This window comes from Leopardus geoffroyi, chromosome B2, assembly GCF_018350155.1.
Source record: "Leopardus geoffroyi isolate Oge1 chromosome B2, O.geoffroyi_Oge1_pat1.0, whole genome shotgun sequence".
Taxonomy (NCBI): Eukaryota; Metazoa; Chordata; class Mammalia; order Carnivora; family Felidae; genus Leopardus; species Leopardus geoffroyi.
In genome coordinates, this window is record NC_059332.1 from 100,604,459 (window position 1) to 100,625,098 (window position 20,640).

General features: G+C 46.6%; 1 protein-coding gene across 4 annotated transcripts in view; it reads right to left on the minus strand.

Moving 5' to 3' along the window:
• Positions 1-6,740: 6,740 nt before the first annotated feature.
• The window catches only part of TRAF3IP2 (TRAF3 interacting protein 2), a 44,544-nt gene continuing 30,644 nt past the window's right edge, over positions 6,741-20,640 (minus strand). For 2 of the 4 annotated variants that reach the window (XM_045499302.1, XM_045499303.1), the window contains 5 exons: positions 19,187-19,275; positions 14,911-14,979; positions 13,680-13,796; positions 10,204-10,278; positions 6,741-7,310 (listed from right to left, as the gene is read on the minus strand). In XM_045499302.1, the coding sequence (XP_045355258.1) occupies positions 7,164-7,310; positions 10,204-10,278; positions 13,680-13,796; positions 14,911-14,979; positions 19,187-19,275 (497 nt within the window). In that variant the 3' untranslated portion in view covers positions 6,741-7,163. Of the gene's footprint in view, positions 7,311-10,203; positions 10,279-13,679; positions 13,797-14,910; positions 14,980-17,324; positions 17,382-18,280; positions 18,922-19,186; positions 19,276-20,640 lie in introns of those variants that run through there. The other 2 variants (XM_045499305.1, XM_045499304.1) reach the window with 2 other exon arrangements.

Consider the following 20,640-nt stretch of genomic DNA (forward strand, 5'->3'; position numbering starts at 1 on the left):
CACACAGTAGGCACTTAATAACTAATTGTAGATTGGTTGCTGATCTCTAGCTGCTGCCTAGTTCCCACCCCGTTACTTTCGGGGATTAGCTTTTCAATGACCGGCTCAACAGAGATGGTAGCATGATGGAACCTGAACCTTTCTGCTCACACTAGGGTGTCAGGGACTTCTGCTTCACGTGCCTTTTCTTTTATTTCTTTTTTCTTTTTTTTTTTTTTTTAATTTTTTTTTTTTCAACGTTTATTTATTTTTGGGACAGAGAGAGACAGAGCATGAACGGGGGAGGGGCAGAGAGAGAGGGAGACACAGAATCGGAAACAGGCTCTAGGCTCTGAGCCATCAGCCCAGAGCCCGACGCGGGGCTCGAACTCACGGACCGCGAGATCGTGACCTGGCTGAAGTCGGACGCTTAACCGACTGCGCCACCCGGGCGCCCCTCACGTGCCTTTTCAACAAACAGCTATGTGCTGGTATCCAAAGACCTGGTTTAGAATCTTGAATTTTAAAAACCTGGGTGTGGAAAGGCCCTGCCCACCGAGTTTGGAATGCCCACCCTTCCACCCGACGTAAGTCACCTCACAGCATGGCTTAGCACCTGAACTTTGTGATGCTGTTTCACCTGGGAAAATTACTGCATGCAACTTTTTCCTCCACTGACACCAGAGCTTAAATTAGTTTTTCAGCCATTTCTTTTTTACTTATTAGGGTCAAAGGTAAGGTGATGTGTGAAGGGGCCTTCAGGGCCTCATCTGGGGAACTGGGACTTGACAAGGGGGGCAGGAGCGTTGGTGCTGGGCCTCTTTGGGGAGGAAAACTAGAGCAGGACAGAAGCGGAAAGAGGGTTGGAGCTGCTGAACAGTAAGCCCCGCTTGACAGGTCTGCACTGAGTGGCCTGGCCCCCGCTGTACAAGTTCTCCCCAGTTCAGTGGTTTTGCCACAACCTGGTTTAGCATTGTCTTGTGTTCTTGGAGCCTGTTGGTGAATGAGCATCCTGTTTTCAAAATCCATGAGAAGCTAGGAGAAGTTTTCTTTCAGTCACAAAGTGAGAAAAATGAAAACAGGACCATCCCACCTACCATTCATTTGGCCTTGTAACAATTAAAAAAAAAACAAACAAGTGAAACTTCTCTGTTTAACTTGGGAGCATTTTTATAAAATCTCTGCATTTTGTGCACGTTTTGAACATGAGTATCTACCACCCTGGAACCCATCTGAGAGGGATTTAAAGCTCAGGGAAACAGCCACTCTCCGCAAGTTTCCGAGTAACTGAACTTTGTAGATAAGTACAGATTGGAAGATAGAGTCGGTTAATCCCTGAACTCAAGGAACCCTTGGCCCGTATCCCAGATAACACAGGATGCTGACAATCGGTCAGCTCCCAGCCTCACCTAAACACCTTTCTGCTCTCCTCGGAAGGATGCAGTTTTGACCACTGCCGGCCAGGCCTCCCAGTTCCTCCTGGATGAATGCGCCAACCAGTGGCTTTCTGCGAGGAGCCCGGCACCTGCAAGGGGACAAAGGCCAGGCAGGTACCTGCGGCCCAGCGGCTGCCGAGGGACGAGGCCCGCAGCCAAGCAGAGCGCCTGCGTTTTTACAGCCGCCCTTTTGATAACACTGATTACGTTTCCCTTCACCAGAGCCTTGGGCCGATTGAGCAACAGCCAACTTCTCCGGGTAACAAAGAGGAGGGGAAAGTAATCCAAACACAGGTTTTATTATAAAAACCAGGGAGTGAGAGAAGTATGTTTATTCTGTAAGATAACACACCTGCTCAGTGCCCGGGAGGCTCATTTCCATCAGTTGCCATGGCAAACTCGTTATACTTCAAGGCCATGTGGCTTTGTTTCCTTTTGAGATCTGGTCCTTGTCCTACCTTTTCTAACAACTCCAACACAATGCCATGGAAGCCCGCGACAGCATAATTGATTTCTCCTTCCCTCTATCAACGGTTTACATTTGTTGGGAGCAGGACTGAGGCTCCCTTCTCCTTTGAACTCCTAGCTAACCGTGAAGGCATGCTTCAGAGAGCCGTCCTCATTAACATTCCAGGTCCCCCTTCCCCGTCAGCGATAAACGAGCCCTGCATCAATGGCCTCCTTCCTTCCAGTTTTACAAATGAGTGGCTCGGTTCCATGTTTTGCTGCCGATCCAGGTGCCCAGGCGGACAATGCGGGACTAAGAAGCACGCGGGAGAGACTAAAAATAGAACAGCAGTTTGGACGCATACCAGAGCAGCTACTTCATCTCAACTTGCTTTGCACACTAAGCCTAATGGGATCCATCAGGCATAAGTTCTCTCTCGCGCCTTCTCCCTCCCTCTCCCGTCTTTCCCCAGCTGCCGTCAACCATCAGCGCCTTCCTGGTGAAGGGAGCAGAGGGAGGTCAGGCAAGGGACAAGAAATGTGTGCCCTGGTGGCTTTCGTTACAAGTGCTGGGAGATCTGGGGGCTGCAATTATTCCTTCCCCGCGAGTGTTTCTAGAAAAGAGCAGGGAGGCCCAGCACACTTCTCCCAGGCACACTTTGGTCCAAGATGCTCTTATTGTTCAGCAAAGGCTGAAATACCACTTCCTAAAGGCCCTGGGAAGTGTGACCTAGACCCATGCTCATATGCTCCTTGAGAAGTCAAATACGGAACCCGGCTACACTGAGTGCTGCTCTTACAGGTCCCACCTGTTCTGCTTGAGGCTGAGGACTTGGGAGCAAATGTAGTCACAGGTGGAGGGGCTGTGGTCCATGTAGGCGAGTGGGCAGCACACGACTGCCCGAGGTCCGTGAAAGCTTCCCAGCCCCTACCAAGTACGCTGCGATTCTATCCAAAAGCTTTTTCCGATAGAATATGGAACAAATCAGCGGCACCTGGGTGACTCAGTCAATTGAACGTCTGACGTTGGCTCAGGCCGTGATCTCACCTTCTGTGGGTTTGAGCCCCCATCAGGCTCTGTGCTGACCAGCTCAGAGTTTGGAGCAGTTTCAGATTCTGTGTCTCCCTCTCTCTCTGCCCCTCCCCCACCTCGTGCTCTATCTCTCTCTCTCAAAACTAAATAAACATTAAAAAAGTTTTTAAAGAGGGGCGCCTGGGTGGCTCAGTCGGTTAAGCGTCTGACTTCAGCTCAGGTCACGATCTCACGGTCGGTGAGTTCGAGCCCTGCGTTGGGCTCTGGGCTGATCGCTCAGAGCCTGGAGCCTGCTTCCGATTCTGTGTCTCCCTCTCTCTCTGCCCCTCCCCCGTTCATGCTCTGTCTCTCTCAGTCTCAAAAATAAATAAACGTTAAAAAAGAGAAAAAAAAATTTTTAAAGAAAAAAAGAAAATGGAACAAATCGGCGCGAAGTTAGGAACATGCTACCTTAGGAACTATGTTCCTGTCCTAGGACCATTGCTACACTTTTGGGCGAGGCTCTTTTGTGTTGTTGCTGTGCTTCCTGATAAAACGTACCTTTCCTGAAGCCTCCCCCCACCCACAGGAGAGTTATAACCCACACCTTTCTCCTTGTTTCTTCTGAAAGGTAATGCATTTTCCAAACAGCTATGTATTATTCCAACAAGTGCTACTCTTCTAGAATCAGAAGCAGGAGGGAAAGATGAATACCACAGTATTTAAAAAATAAAAGCACGTTTCATTGTTTTTGCCTTGGAGATTGGCCAGATAAAACTGAAACAAAATCGATCTAATAGCAGATTGTATCTGGAAGCTTCAGGGAGGTGCCAAGATTTTGGTTTTATATAATACTAGTATAAAATAAATATGCCACACTACTTCAAGAAAAGTTACACTCCATATAATCACAGCAATAATTAATTCCCCCAAGAATTTCCCACAGAACAAGTTGCAACATGATCATTTAATCCTCCAGCCACCAGAGGACAGAGATGCATCTTCCCTCAGGCGTCCTTCTTTCACAAGGCTCAGTTTACCTCCAGGAGACCCTGGGTCATTTGTTGAACAAATCTACAACCAAAAGCCAGAAAGCCTTCTAGGTTTATCAAACAAAGGTCTGCAGACTAGAAATCAGGCTATCTGGGTTCTAGCCGCGGGGCGAACTTAAACAAGCTTAGGTGTCTGTGGGTCCCACTTTTCTATGCATGAAACCACACTGCAGAGGTGCTGGATTTCCTGGGTCCTTTTCAGACGGAAAATTCCAAATGGTTCCAGAAATAAATGATTTAAGAATTACATTTATTTCTGTGCTTTCTTTCTTCCTTTCTGGTTTTTGTTTTAGTTTATTTCCTGGGCTCATATAGAGCCACTTATCTTGAAAAGTAGTGCCTAATTCTTCAGGATGAGAGGCGTTTTTTCTTTGTGCCATTTTCCCACAGTCTAACCTTCCTCCTCTTTTCATTTGCCGCTAGGAGGTGGGTCTCACTGATTCTTCTTGGTTCATTAGGAAGAAACAGAAAGATCCTGTGTTTTGAGAAACTCTTTCTGGATCATTTCCCAATGATCACAGGACTTTTGCAATCCCTTTGGCAAAGGTGATGGTGACAATGGGGTGTTTGGCAAAGTGGGTGGAGGTGGCTAATGAAGTGGCTGAGGTTAAGAAAAATGCTCTTGGCAAAACATCATGAAACAAGGTCTGGAGTGCTCAGAGCTGAGGGCTTTCCTCCCTTGCTGAGATGACTAAGAAAAACCCAATCTTTAAGTAGGTGATTTCTTTAATAGGAAAAAAAAAAAAAAAGAAAAGAAAAGAGTATCAACAACAATAATTTTTCTGAGCACTGAACTGAGAAGTAGCCAGTCCAATACTTAGATTGTAGCCATGCACTGAGATGCCATTAAATGATACAGAAGTCAAAGGAACTCGGCATAGATTTTGAAGCCGGTCACTGAAATTAAAAAATTACATTTCAAATTTTAAGTGAGTCACTAAATATTAGACTTAAGAATCTGACCTTGCATTGTGCACACCTCACCGCTAAAATCAGTTTTGGTCTGAATCAAGCCTTGAGGCTAACGGGTTATTTTTACTGAGTCAGCCCTACCTCACTTCCACCCCCAAAATATCTGCAGATGAACGCAGAGGACAGGGATAACATCTAAATAAACCAAGTGTTAATCCTAGTGTCAGTGCTCTATAATAGTTGTTAAAATTCCTTTGATATCCGTGGTCATCAAATTTCTTAGAAACTTCAAGGGTCCAACTTTCATCACTTGGCCAGGTGTTGTATGTGTGTGTGTGTTTACTTTTTGTTTGTTTGTTTTGCTACCAGTGCTACCAGCTGTAACACTTTAATGAATGTTTGTGGAACACCAGGGAATAACCCCGGGTAGGAACAGTGGCTGAGGGCTCAGGACAGGTCTCCGAAGGGAGGAGGGGTAACAACGTCCCATTATTAAACCTTGCAAACTAGACACATTTGAGGGTAGTAATTACGGATGTCATTTTATTTACAAGGGTGTGAATCCTTAATGATCGTGTCACCTCCAAAAAAGATTTAAAAAGAGAGAAAGACTTGAAGTTTGTGTTCGGGGTGTTTTCTTAGGCATTTTGAGTTAATCAAACAAGAGAGAGTTCAACCGGGTCTCAAATGCTACGGAGCTAAAGATGCTTGTGTTCGTCTTACAAATGATTCCTTAAGGGATACTAGCTTTTATCCTTTCCCTATTTTTTTTTTTTTTTTTCAACACAAAGACATTCACCTTACCACCCAGAAGACCTCTAGGTTACAACGTAAATGAAACTAGTGTTCTTTACAATTCATTAGCAAACTTGCTTATTTATAGTTGGTACATATTTGTCTTTTCTCTGTGGCGACATACCAAGGTTGAACTATCTCACAGCACAATTGAGCCTTGTTTAAGAGATTAGATCGGTAACAGGAAGCAGTAGAACCCCTCCCTCCTCCCCCCCACCCAAGAATCTTCATATTAGCTTACTACTTAGGCCATAATTAACGTAATACCACCTTGCTCAATAGTTTATGTAGATTATACACATACTTCATATACAGGTATGTTTGTGTGTTTTTTGGAATCAGATGAGCAAGGTGTACGTGTTTCTAAAATTATGCATGTGAGGGACTGGAGAGATTTAAAGAGAAGAGATTTTAAAAAGAAGAAAATGTCCTTGTTAAGAAAATGTAAATTTATCCTCTGGGAGATATAATTATGACAACTCAGTCATTCCTCAAAAGAGTATTTAGAACTTAGGTCCCAGACCTTCAACCATTTAGGGCCATTAGAGGTACATCTGTCCATGTTATTTTGTTTTGGGTAGGCTTCATCCCAGCACAGAGCCCAACGAGGGGCTTGCACTCATGACCCTGAGATCAAGACCTCAACTGAGATTAAAAGTGGGACACTTAAGTGCTTGAGCCACCCTGGCACCCCTGTCCATGTCAGTTTATAACGGAGTCCTCAGGGTTTCAGAAAAGTGAAAGGACTTGCCTAAGGTCACATGGCTAGTTAGTGATAGAAGCAAGACTAGAACACAAACCACCATTCCAGCCAAACTTCTACATCCACGGCCACTCCTGACCATAGAGGATATTCTTAGATATACACATATCACGGTGGTTGCACAAGTGGTTTTGTTAAAAAGTTCTACTGCAACAATAAAGCTTTCAAGATTATGTGAAAAGGGATTGTTCAACTATCTGGCTCTAATCCTTTAATACAGACTAGTCTGTTACATGTATCTAATATTATATCTAAGCAGCTTTACTAACATCCCTGGAAGCAACTGCCCATCTCATCAGGAATTAATACACATCTATCTCCTTTGAGATAAGTAAAATACAGTCTTACAAAAGAGTAAACATTTTATTATCTGTACACGAATCAGGTTGGTCTGAGGACACAAGAACATCTGGCTAACTCATAAAAATAGCCCGAAGCGATTTGTGGGAGAGCGTTTGTGGTCCGTTTACATTTATCGCAACATCATTTATATGATCTACTCGCTAAGCAGTGAGAGGCCCAGAATGGACACATCAGACAGGAGCAACATGCCATGGGTGTTAGCAGTAGGGAAGGCAGAGCAACATGGCCTCTGTCTGAAAGGAGGGCTCTGTAGAGGTCTCTGGAGGAAGAATGCTCTGCAGAACAGGTTTTCTGGGGTTGGGGGGAGCCCTCTGAGAGGGCCTGCAAACGAACAGCCTCTGCTAGAAGAGTGCTTGTAAGTGCACACACACAGCATGGCCCTGGGGCTCTGGGGATGGTGGGGGTCACAAGGGTACCACCTGAAGGGTGGGCAGAGGCCCCCGGGGAGGGGCTATGTACTCTTCCTCTCTGAGCAGCCGCAGCAGGATGTTTTTTTTATTCTTGGGCCAGCTGTAGATGTGAGTGTTCTGAAGCCAGGTGGGCACATGCTCCTATGGGAGAGAGAATGACAGGAGTAAAGGCCATTAGAGAAAAACCTGGATTCCAGATCCCCGGCTCCGTTCCCAAACATCCACGGCTTTCCCTGCATGGGCGTTCCCTGCCGAACTATCCTGGGAGTTGTGCTGTTTTGCTTTTGGAAAGGGCTAGCATGTGAGCCTCTCCTGGCTCCGCGTACAAGCTGAATATCTCATTATGGAAACCACATGTGCGCGGCGTTTTCTGTCAGCCTCCCAGGCTACCTGCCCTTTGCATTTCAACGTGCTTTTCACCACCCTCACATAAAAGGGGTAGGACAGAGGTCACGCAGAGTGATGGGAATTCCTTCGTGGCTTCAGAAGAATGCCAAGGCTAGGGGCTTAATCTAATTCGTTTCAGCTACAGATCTGGCCTGCAGCAGCAGGAGCCCAGCAGATCTGTTAGCAGGCAAAAAGCACAAAGCGTGAGCCGGGGATCGTGAGGGTGCGCTTTCTGACCGCCCTCGTGGAGTGGACATTCTGTCTGCTGTGGCGTGGACAGACAAGACGACGAATCAGGAAAACGTATAGTGTGTTTGATGGTGATACATGCCTCGGAGAAAAATGAAACAGAGAAAGGGACTAGGGAGTGCTGGGGCAGGGCTGAAAGGTTGCAGCTTTAAACAGAGCTTGCAGGAGGGGTGCCCGAGTGGCTCAGTCAGTTGAGCATCCGACTTCGGCTCAGGGCATGACCTCACAGTTCGTGGGTTTGAGCCCCGCATCAGGCTCTGTGCTGACAGCTCAGAGCCTGGAGCCTGCTTCAGATTCTGTGTCTCTGTCCCTCCCCTGCTTATGCTCTGTCTCTCTCTCTCTCTCTCAAAAATAAATAAACATTAAAAAAAAAATTTTTTTTTAAACAGAGTGTATAGGAAAGGTCTCACAGAGAAAATGAGCAAAGACCTAAAAGAGCAGAAGGGGCCAGCTTTGTGGATGTCTGGGTCCAGACAGTGCAGAGGCCCTGTGACGGGGGCGTGCCTGGCCTGTTCAAGGAGCAACAGGCCAGTGTGGCCAGAGAGGAGTGAGTGAAATAGAGTAGGAGAGGAGGTCTGGAAGTAGGGGGGCCCGTGTCCCATGGGGCCTTGTAGGCTTTTCTCTGAGGAGATGGGATCCCTTTGGGGACTGCCGGATACACCCAGAAGCAGCACATGCTACATGTCAGGCATGGTGCTAGGTGTTGATGACACCCAAAGGAAAAGACACAGTTACTGTCTTGAGGAGTTCACAGTCTAATGTTGGAATGTAAATGAAGATGTAAAGAAACTATTTTCTAGGCAATAGTGTACCAAGGGGGCAGGAGGTGGGAGCACAGGCCACAAGGGACTATCTGACGAAGTTTTAAAAACATTAATAAAACCGGGGCGCCTGGGTGGCGCAGTCGGTTAAGCGTCCGACTTCAGCCAGGTCACGATCTCGCGGTCCGTGAGTTCGAGCCCCGCGTCAGGCTCTGGGCTGATGGCTCAGAGCCTGGAGCCTGTTTCCGATTCTGTGTCTCCCTCTCTCTCTGCCCCTCCCCCGTTCATGCTCTATCTCTCTCTGTCCCAAAAATAAATAAACGCTGAAAAAAAAAAAACAAACATTAATAAAACCAACTAAAAGTCGGTCTCCTTTTCCATCACCATATTCCCAACAGTGCATCCACCCCCAACCACATTGACTCAAGGCACTACGACTGAGAGAGCTCAAGAGTACTGGCAAAGGGGATGAGAAGTCAGGAGAGGCTAGACAGATTGGGTGATATAAGGATAGGCAAGAGTTGACTACACGGACAAGTCAGGGAAGGGCATTGTAAGCAGGGGGAACAGAAAGTGCGCAGGCACAGAAACATGAAAAAACACGGCAGGTGTGAGGGCATGCTGAAATAGCCCAGTGCGACCCGAGCATAGTCACTGTGCACACGGTCGGGAGACGAGACTGAGCATGTGGGCACAGCCCTCTTCTCAGGGGCCTCATCTGTCACGCTAAGAAAGGTGGATATGATCCTGTGGTTGGTCGGAATCCGCCACACGATTTCTAAGCTGGAGCGAGACAGGAGAGATCTACATTTTGGATGTTCCTCTTTGACGGCGGTGTAGACGATGGCTAGAGAGACCAGTCAGGAGATGCTGCAGCGGGGCTTTGAGAGCCTGGGCAAGGGATGGACATGCATACCATCGCACAGGGTGTGAGCTTTGTAACTGGAGGCATCCCATTCGTATCAGCTGGACTCTCCCTCCTTCAGCACCTGAGTCTCAAGGCAGTCCTGACATTTAGGGATCCTCCAGGGTGCAGCTGGGCCTGGGCTCAGGGTGCTGTGCTCCAACTCTCAAGACATCCACCACGCCTCTGTCTTCCCTTTGCCAAGCCTGGAACGTGGCTTCAGATGGTTTCGGTCCTCCCTCCCCTAACCTGCTGGCATGCTCTTCTGGGGCAAAAACCCACATAGGAACCACAGCAAAGCTCACTTTGGCAACTGTGTAGATTGAATTCCTTTCATCTACAGGTTTGAGAGCTGAGCTATGTGCACCAAAAGACTTCTGTGGCTAGTCAGCAAAAAATGTACATATCTTGACTTTTATGTACAAGAGATAAGAAGTATCAGATGAACAGCCTCTTTTTCTCTCTTGAGTTAAAACACAAACTACTTCTTTGTGTGTAATGGCTGTTTGAACAATTAGGGCAGCGATGGTCTATCAGATAACGTCTTAAAACCTTCCTGATCCATGCAGCTGAGCTGAGCGCGCTACGACCTGTGGATCTTTCTGGTAACACTGTTATCGCTAACGACTGATAAAGAGTTCACAAGCTTTTCCACTTAAAATCCCAGATAGCAGACAAAGCAAAGCTCGAATTGTTAAGGTTTGTTTGTTTGTGTGCTTATTTCTTTGTTTACCTTCTTAGCGTTTGGGAAGAGCACAGGGATGAATCTGAAATTCATGCTTCCTTGTTTTATGAACTCAATCTGCATCTGGAACAGAAGGAATGTGAAGGTTTGATTTCAGGAATGAGGAGGAGGAGTTAATGGCACCCACAATCATGCAAGGCCCACACAGCGTTTTTATTCTGATTTCGAGTGCCACACACTTCGCCTTTCAGGTGCCCCCCATGACACATGCATGCCATACACACGAATCATTTGTTGAAGGCCTGTTAAACATCACACTCAGTGCTCGACCTTGGGTTTCAAGGATTAGGATACCCTCCAGGGTGTGCTGAGCTGGCTCCTATCGGCTCACAAAAGCCAGTTGTATGCATCCATTCCTAATTCCTTGTTCAGTGATTTTACACTGGTAGCTTGAAATGGGCCCTAATGAGAGTATTTATACCATGGAAATGGGGAAATGCTACAAATCAGGATTTTTTTTTTTTTTTTTTTTTTGAGAACCAGTTTACCGGAACACTACTGATACAATCCCTATCCTCCGAAAGTCAGCAGATTGGTGCGGAGGAAGAAGGGTAAATTGCCAACCACGGTGCAGTGTGAAAAGTTTAAACAAATTGCTGTGGAAGGCCAAAATGGGGGCCATCCATTCTGCATCAGTGATTTGAAGAGTTACAGGGGACGTGTCACTTAGATACTGGAAGACAAGAATAATTTGATCAGGCAGAGGAAGTGGGGGAGAGGGGAAGGACACTCCCAGCAGACGAAACAGCAAGAGCAAACCTTTGGAGGTGTGAAAGAATTTTAGTGGGGTTGGGGCCAGCCAACAATGCTTTGTGGCTAGAGCACAGGATGGGCTAGGGAGGGGATGGGAGATGAGGCTGGGGGGGGGGGGGGGGGGGCGGGTCAACCGTGAGGAGCTCTGCCTGCCACAGAACATGTAGGTTCCCCACACGGTTCCAGTTTGCTCTGACACTGCTGTGGCCCCAAAAGACTCAGCTGCCAAGAACTGTATCAAAACCAGAATTTTCAAGATGAGCGGAGTTGGGAGTCTTCCCAATCCTGTGACCAGCACAAAGCTCTCAGTCAGTCATCTGATGACAAGGAGATGAGGAATTATGTGTCCCCAAGTATTTCATCTTCCAATTGATTTTTAAAACTGAGAAATCTTCATTGTGCAGGGGAATACAAACAGGACAGAGAAGTGACAGTGGTGACAGTTGGTTATTGAAGTCACCATAGAAACCCACAAACACAGTCTCACGCGTGCGCACTCACACACGCGCATACACACACCACACAAATGCCCCACACGGTGTTTTCTCAGAACCGCTGTCTTTTAAAATCCAGGGGACCGAAAGCGTATTTTAAAATGACCCACGTACAGTGCAACTGAAAGCACCAATCATCAGGACAAACACGTGAAAGGAAGGGCACAGGGTTTAGAAGCTAAAAGTAAAGAACTGGATTTCACCTCTGACTTCCAGGACCCTGTCTCTAAAATTTTGCTTGTCTGCTAGGCTACCCAGCCTGCCGGCGGGCCAGACAGCAGCAGCGGATTATATAGTTTTCTCTCGTATTTCCAGATACCGGCTTTACGTGAAGTCACTGGCTCTATAATGCGGTTACTCCTGGGTACCTTTTCACTCCCTCTGTCCTAGAGGTTTCTGCTGCCTGGAGGGGACCTGGAGGTCAGCCAGCTGGGCAGGAAGGCACTTCTGTATCAGGCCTCTTCAACTCCTTCAGTGATAAGGAAGGGCCCAAGACATCCATGTCCCCAGACACTGAGTTTGGAGACAATCTGGTTCATGGCTGGGCACAGTCAGACAAACTCTGAGGTTGAGCTGCGTTTTACTGCCTGGCATGGCCACACACCAGCAGACCTTGACAGGTTTCCTCAGGAACTGGCAGGGACCTGGAGCCCTTCCCACACACCAGCTGTCAGCTCCCAGGACTGGCAGGTTCCTAGAGATGCAGACAGGACATTGAGTGCTTTGGGGCCAGCCAGACATGCAGCAGACAGCCAAGGGATGGCAGCACCCGCAGCCAGCCGTGACCCTTTTCTGGGCCCTGTCCAACCCCCGGGGGGCTGTCAGACTGGGAGAGGATGAACAGGGGGGAGACTGCGCTCCTGATTCCCTGGCCTTCCTCTCTGACCTCACCACCTTGCCTTGGGTTGGTTCTGAACTCGCACAAGTGGTCGGCACTCGGTAGAAGAGGAGACAGATGGGGAACCCCCACCCACTCTGCCTTTTTCCTGTGCTCCTGATCCCAGGACAGACCTGGACTTAAGTCAGCTTCCGCTGAGGTAAAGCTGCATGTCCCTTGCCTGCCTGTGTCCTGCCTTGTGCTGCTTACTTATTCTGTCGGGGCCACTTCGGTGTCTTGCCTCATCTTCCTGTCTTAGTCAGTGATCCTTTCTGCGCATTCCAGGTGCCTGTGGAATGTTACCGTTGAAATGGAGCTTACAAGTTCTAGTCCAGTGGATTTCAAGCCTTTTCAAATCTCAAAATCCTTGGTAAACAAGCCCGAGAAAAGCAAACCAGCTGTGGCTGAGTTGGGGTTGGAGGCCCAGAGCCGCCCTGACCCCCAGCACCTGCGAGAGTCCATCGGGGACATTTTGACCCGCAGGACATTTTGAAAGTCACAAGTCTAGTCCAGCGCCCTAGTCAAGCAGGGACCATCTCCACAGCACCTCTGTAATCCTGGAAAGCAGGGAGATTGCTAGCTCACAAAACAGCCAATTCCAAAGCTGGGTGGTATTTTCGGTCAGAATGTTTTGCCAGATGCTGAGCACGCCTAACTTCCTACAAATTTTTCCCACTGGTTTTAGTTTGACCAGGTCCCATAGTTTAGGTGTGGCCGTGGATGGTTGCTCATCTATCATGAGCTAAGAACAGTCCCTTCCCTTGATGTGAGCATCGATATGTTCGTCACGAACGATTTCATTCGATCTTTACAACACTGTAAGTATTAGTGACCCATTTTATGATTAGGGACATGGAGGCACAGAGAAGCTTAAGCAGTTGGCCCACAGTCACACAACTATACATGAGGAAGCAGAATTTGAACCGGGTCTATCTGACACAACAGCACGGGTCCTTTTCACTATGCTACTCTGCTTCTCTGGTGAGGCAGGGGTCAGAATAGGGCACAGATGCAGGAGCCCGCTCTCCGCACAGCCCTGTCCCCTGCCCTCTTGGGACTTCACATTTGTTGGTAAACAACCAAGTCAGCAGAGCACTGTTTTCCAGAGCCTTGGACGTTCCAGAGCACATGTGAATCTCCCCTTGCTCCTGATAGGAACGGAGTCCCAGAGACGTGGTCACTTAAGACAGAGCCAGAACCAACACCCCCCACTGCTGCCTGGGCTTCTTCACCCATCATCATGCCGCCTTCAGTTGGTTTCTAGTGAAGGACAGGCCTTCGCAGAAGAAAGAGCCCCTCTCCGAGGGGCGGCGAGGTGCTGCGGTCCCCCCACCACTCACCATTCGATGAATGTACTTAGTATGTAAGCCATGCTCATCCTCGTCCAGCTGTGATTCAGCACCTTCCACATCCTGTTTGTATTTGGGGCTGATTGCTACAATTATCATCACTGTCTTCTGTTAATGAGAGAGAAAGCATGTTTATGGAAGTGTAAAGTGTGGTCCATTTGGTGAAGGCAGGCTGGAAACTGGCCAGCAGGACTGTAAGCGTCGTGACATGCTCCAGAGTGCAGGGCCTGGCTCATTCTCTGCCCAGGGTGAAAGGCACTGGCCTCCACTCCAACAGGCTCCTGTCTCCCCTTCTCCCCTCCGTCTCCCTCCCGGCTCCCTTGAAATGCAGAGCAAATGGCTCTGTGAGGAGCTCTCCTAAATGGAGGCGGTTTTGCCCACCATTGTCCACAACCATCACTAATAAACGTCTAATGAAAGCCGGAATCGCTAAGTGACTGTGCATCGTGGCAAAAAGGCTCCGGAACATCACCGATGAAAAGCCCCCTCCCTCCGGCAGCTGGGTGTAAGCTGTCAGTTACTGCACTCTTGACTGCCCTGCGTGCCACGAGCACTTACGAGTCAGCACAGCCAGGAGGAGCAGCCCCTTCAACACAAAGCAAACATCAGGCTGCAGACAAAAGGAAAAGCCACAAAACCCCAGCCTGCTGAGACTCTCCCCCACCGCTCTCTCCAAAAGAAGCAGCTGAAGCAGCCGACACGGACACACTGGCAGCAATCAATTTCTATCTTGTTAAAGCACAAAGTGTCCCAGTGGTCAGTATAGATTCTGTCAGTGGAAAACAAATCACAGGGCTCCGAGTGGGTGCCTGGATTGGGGAGGGGGGATGGTTGCTGCACAGGGAGCCTCCCGGGAAAGCTCTGGAGCCCAATCCTGCAAAACACTTGGGGTGGCCTCAGATTAAATTGAATTCTGTCACTCCCTCCCCACTCCCTGCCTTCATTTCCTCCTTTCCTATTCTGGTCAAAAAATTGTTTGCTCTGATTGTTATCAACCACCTGTGTCTGGTTTGACCGTTATTTCCTGCCTGTGCATGTCCAGAAGGGTGACCCCATCCTTCCTTTCCAGGTCTTTGCGCGGCTGCCAACAAGGGAGGCTTTGTTGGGACTTTCTCGGCTTTGGACTTGGTGGGTTTGCCAATTGCTCCTTTCATAAAATAGCCCCATAAGCACATTGTCTTTCCCACCAGCCAACGAGCTCAGAATTTTGGAATGTACTTACATCTCTAAGGTAGCGTTCCATCCACTTGATGATATCAATGCCTCGGATTCTATCCTCAAATATGTCAATCTACAAGAAAAAGACATGGGAGGTGGCTCTTAATGAGAAGCTTTCTCTAGTTGCAGAGCAAGAGAAAACACGCGACTATATGCATTTAAGACTGAAAAAATTATGAGCACTTTTTGCAGAGAGCAGCATATAAGTCTAAAAGCCAAAATACAATTTTCTTAAAGTGTTCCCTATTTCAACATTAGTAGGCATTTAAGTATTTAATACCCGTAATTAGGATATAGTGGTACACATCAAAATGTATCTTTGGCTACACAATAATTATGTTTTAAAAATCTGAGAGATATAGTAGACTACCAAATTGGATATAAGCCAGCAAAAAAAAAAAAAAAATTATATCTATATATATATGTGTGTGTGTGTGTGTGTGTGTATATATATATATATATATATATATATATCTGTAATATGAAAGGCAAACACGATATGATTCTGGAGCATTTTAATGGATGTGTGGTGTGTAAGTACTGAGATATAGTTCTGGTGCTTCACTTGCATTAGCCAGGTCATTATTATGGTATTATGTCCAGTTTCGATCTATACGTTTAAGAAGGATTGTATGAAACTTGGAGCAAATCCAAGGAACAGTCACAAAAACAATTACTGAGATGGTGGGAAAAGGTTTATGATGAAAGTCAAGAAGCAGAACCTCCTGGGCCTTGAAAAGATAGATATTAAATATCAAGTCTTTGAAGGAGTATTTGAAGGGGAGAAAAACCAGTTACTTTCTGTTTTTTCAGAAGACCAAATAAGAAGGCCTTTCTGGGGCTCAGGCTTTGCCCTGCAGCCAGAGAGTAATGTACATGTGTACAAGGTACTCTTGTTTGGAAGAGGGATTATATACAAGAATGGGTGACTCGGGAGAGTGTCCTTGAGGAGGAGTTATTTGGTTCGGCCACACTGTTCTCAGATCAGTTGTCCTAAATGTCACTCTGCCATTTAAGTCCTAGCTGTTCAGTAAGCTCTCCATGCCATCCGTGACCCAGCCTTACCTCGTTTCATGTGCCCTGTCTACTTTACTCCCCCGCACCCCAATAGCATAGCCCAAGCCTCCCTGCTCTGTGACTCCTCCCCACTCGCTGACTTCCTCCTCCTCACCTCACCCGACTCAGCCCCGCTGTGACCAGTGGTGTTAGACACTTAACACGTCATTATAACATCCTTTCGTTCACTGTATGACTCATTTATGTCTGCCTTATCTCTTCAACCTAGTTCTGATCTTCCTGTGGAACGAGAAAGTGCCTCGAGAACACCAAACTGTCAAACACATACAGTATATAATACAAGTTCAGAATATGTTTCTTTACCGATGGCACATTAAAAATAGAATGGCTTTCCTTTTGGTTTGGATGATTCCTGCTTTAAAATGTCTGATAGCCAATGACCACATGAGGTGATCTCGAGAAAGCTTGTAGCTCTCTGTGACTGTATCAGGAATTAATTTCTATTATATGAGACAGAAGCAATATAATGTTGGGGTTGAGAAGGAACGGACAGCTTGGCTCTACTCTTGGTTCTACTGTTGGCTTCTGCACTTCCTGCTTGCATAACTTTAAAACATTATGGAAACTCTCTAAGTCTTATTATCCTTATTTGTAATATGTGGTTACTAAACCTACTTCCAAGGATGGTTATGAGGATTAAAACAATTGGTTATGAAAAAGGTATATCATAATGCCAGGCTTGAAGTAAGTACTCAATGAATGGTAATTTTTATTGTTAACTGAGCACCTAAATTATTCCCTGCTACTGAGGTGGACTTTCTGGGAGGCACAATGTGCTTGATATCTCTCATTTGTCTCTCCAGGTCTCTACCAAAGTCCACAGCATCTGTCAGGCCAACTTTTCCACACAGCCGCTGTTAAAGGCCACATTGTTTCCCCCAAAACTCACATGTTGAAGTCTTAACCTCCACTGACTCAATGTGACTATATTTGGAGATAGAGCCTTGAGAGAGGTGATTAAGGTAAAATGGGGTCGTGTGGGTGGGCTCTGATCTAATAGGACTGGTGTCCTTAGAAGAGATTAGGACACACAGAGGGAAGACCGGTGAAGACACAGGAAGAAGACGGCCACCTGCAAACCAAGGAAGAGGCCCGTAATGAAACCAATGTTGCCGACACCTTTATCTTGGACATCCAGACTCCAGAACTATGAAGAAATAAATTTCTTTTGCTTAAGCATGTGGTACTTCATGGCAGCCCTAGCAACCCATACGGCCTCCCTCTTCAGGTTGCCATAGCCACTGTTCCCTTGCCTCTTTAGACTTAGGGGTGGTGGCAACTTCCTACTGTTGCTGTAGGCCCAGGATATGCTCTGTTCCCTGAGGATTTCTTAAAATTTACCTAGAACTTTGAAAATAGTCCTTTCGGGGCACCTGGGTGGCTCCGTCGGTTAAGCGTCCGACTTCGGCTCAGATCATGATCTCACAGTTCGTGAGTTTGAGCCCCGTGTCGGGCTCTGTGCTGACAGCTCGGAGCCTGGAGCCTGCTTCACATTCTGTGTCTCCCTCTCTCTCTGCCCCTTCCCTGCTCATGCTGTATCTCTCTCTGTCTCAAAAATAAATAAACATTTAAAAAAAAAAAAAAAAAAAAAGGAAAATAGTCCTTTCATTAAACTTTCCTTAAATTACCCATTAAGTGTTTTTCTCCACTAAGGGACTCTTGATGTATCAATATAGTAACTTAGCTGTCCAGGATGGGGCTCTGTGATTCTAATACAAGGCTTCATGGTGATACAAATTAAGGACAGATTTAAATTCCGTCTAAGGCGTCCCTGACTCTTAAGTCCATAAAAACCTGTCCTCTTCTCCAAGGGCAATCAGTATGCTTTTTTGGAAATGACCAAAAGTAAGATCTTTTCTGCAAATGTTGGCCTTAGGACCTGTAATTTGATTTTACATCCTGGTTGCCGCAGTGCTTTCTTTCTCTAGAAATGAGAAATTGAAATGTTGGCTTCTATACAGTCACTTAAGTTGGAATGTATAAATTGTATCCATTTTTAACCTTGTAGATGCTCCTATTAAAAAAAATTATAGAATAAAGAGAAATTCAATAAAAACTGTTAAATAACGCTAAGTAATGTTTAAAATTGACATTTACTTGCTAAGTATTCTTTTTATCCTTCCACATTCCTATTCATAGATATTTTCCTTAATTTTTCAGCACTCTCTAGAATTTACTATCACTCAATACCCAAAGGGGGCCTCTGGGAAGGAAGAGAAGTGAGCTCAGTGTTTTAGGAAAGCCAGTCCTTTGAGTCGCCTCCTGTGGTATTTTGTTTATCCTACAGAAGAACTTACATGACTTTAAGCTGTGCTGTTGGAAGGCACTGCAGGGAAACTTGAGGAGTGTGTGCTTCCTGAGATTTCTTGGGCCAAGGTCACAGTGAACTGCAGGGCTGGGTTGTCTACCTCCTCTAGAACTAGACGAGACCAGCTGAGAATCAGGCCATGTATTCCCTGCCCAGAGGGGCTGCTGCTGCATCAAGATGTGGAAGGCAGCTGTGCACAGTGGGCCTTGACCTCAGACCTTACAGCCTAGTGCCCGACAGAAGGGCCTTGTACAATAAGCAGGTGGCCTGGTTAAGCCTGAGGCCTCCTGCATCACAGGAAACGTAACCAAAGCAGGCTTGCTTGGTAAAAAAAAAAAAAAAAAAAAAAAAGGGCAAAGGTAGAAAGTGCATTAAGAGCCTGGCATTTCCTTTGGGTTGGGGGCCAAGCTGCGTCTGTGGTCAGCGCCGACTACCACCGTTCCGGCTGTTCAGAGGTTCTCAGGGTCCCTCCATAAGCACACAAGAAGTAACTGCTGGAGACTCTGGAGAGTTTAAAATCTAGAAAATAATTACCTACATCTATAAGCGTTTAGCTCCTAATCACGTAACTCAGATAATACAGTTTAAAACTTCAACAGCTATTTTGTTTTGCTTCTCATTGTACTTGCTTTATTATTTTTTTAAGTTTATTTATTTCTGAGAGCGCAAGCGCATGCACACGCATGAGTGGAGGAGGGGCAGAGAGAGAGGGAGACACAGAATCTGAAGCGGGCTCCAGGCTCTGAGCTGTCTGCACAGAGCCTGACACGACGCTCGAACTCACGAACCATGAGATCATGTCCTGAGCCTAAGCTGGATGCTTAACTGACTGAGCCCCCCCTCCCGGCTGCCCCTCATTGTACTCACAAGTCTTCTCTTTGGAGAAAATACTTACTGCAGTTTGGAAGCCATTTACCAACAAAAAGTTCACGAATTTCACCACCTCCGTGGCTGTGTCCATAGAATAAGTGATAAAGACTTTCCCTAAGAGAGAGTTTTCACATTTATTAGAAACTAGTCAAATCATTCTATTCTGAACACTTGTAAATTGTATGCAATGTTTCTTGTCTTTTTAGACTTATAAAGTGAAACTTTATCTGGGGTTGGTCTGAAACTTTATCTGGGGTTAGGCTTATGCCTGCAGCTGTGTGCATCACTAGGCCCCAAGGGGCGGCAGGGGTCTGTCCGAGGCGCTGCAGACTGCCCAGTGTGCATGGGAAGAACAGTGCTGGCGGCCTGAGCCAAGCCAAGGAGGTCTGCTGAAAAATCACACGATGCATTAACAACATCTATCACCCAGAACCTGAGGGGCCTTAAGATCAGGCCACCTTCTGGTTTCTTAGAGACACTTGGCACTGTGCCTGAGGAATACTCTCACAGCAGGCCAAGAAGCTGAACCTTGCTAAGGGGCCACCCAGCAGTGTCCTCTTTTGATCTCATGATGCTCTCTGCTCCCCGGGCTCTTGCTCAACAAAAGCAAGTGGGGGGAGAGGGAGCAGGTGGTTCCCTACCACCTCCTTCCCCTTACCACTCACTGCTGGGAGAAACGCCAGGAAATGAGGGTACACCAAAGCATGGATCGGGAATGTTAGTAGGAACTTCAGCAGCTTGAAGGACAGATTCCACCTCTGGGCATCCAGTGTCACTTATTCTCTGGCTCCTCCCTGGGTCAGCCTGGAGCAACAGATGGCATTGTGCCCACAGACTTGACCCAGTCAGGATGGCATGCCAATGTTTTCTCAGGCTAAAATCTTGGGGAAATTTCTGGGTAGCATGTTAATGTGACAGATGAATAATCTCTGTGTGCTGGCTTTTAGTCTGGAAGAGACAAGCTCAATATCAGGAAGTCCCTGGGGCAGGAGGTGGAGAAGAAAGGAAAGTTGGGGAGAAAATATGAGTTTGTATGTATTCATCTATGCTTGGGCTCTGGACTTTTGAAACAAATATCGCAAATAGAAGCGTGTACAATGCTCATACTGACTCATTTAAGCAGCCTGACATATCGATGGCCCTCAATGTATTCTTAACACCTAATATTCAACCAATTCCTGGGTAAGAATTTCCAGACTCCTTTATAGATTATGGTAAGATAAATATGATCTATAGATTGACATGAGGGTTATATCCTATGCAGGACAGCATCCATTCTCCAGAAGTGCTCAAGATTAAAATGTATAAGATTTTGAAAAGATTCAAAAATTTTTTTTGGATGATAAACAACAATGGATCCTTGCCATAGAAATCTTCCAGAGCCCTAAATGACTAATGAGCACAGATTCCCCCGATAGGAGTTAGCAAATGCAGAAGGCTTAATTTTCAAGTTTGGTTCAAAGAGGCACCCAGGTTTGT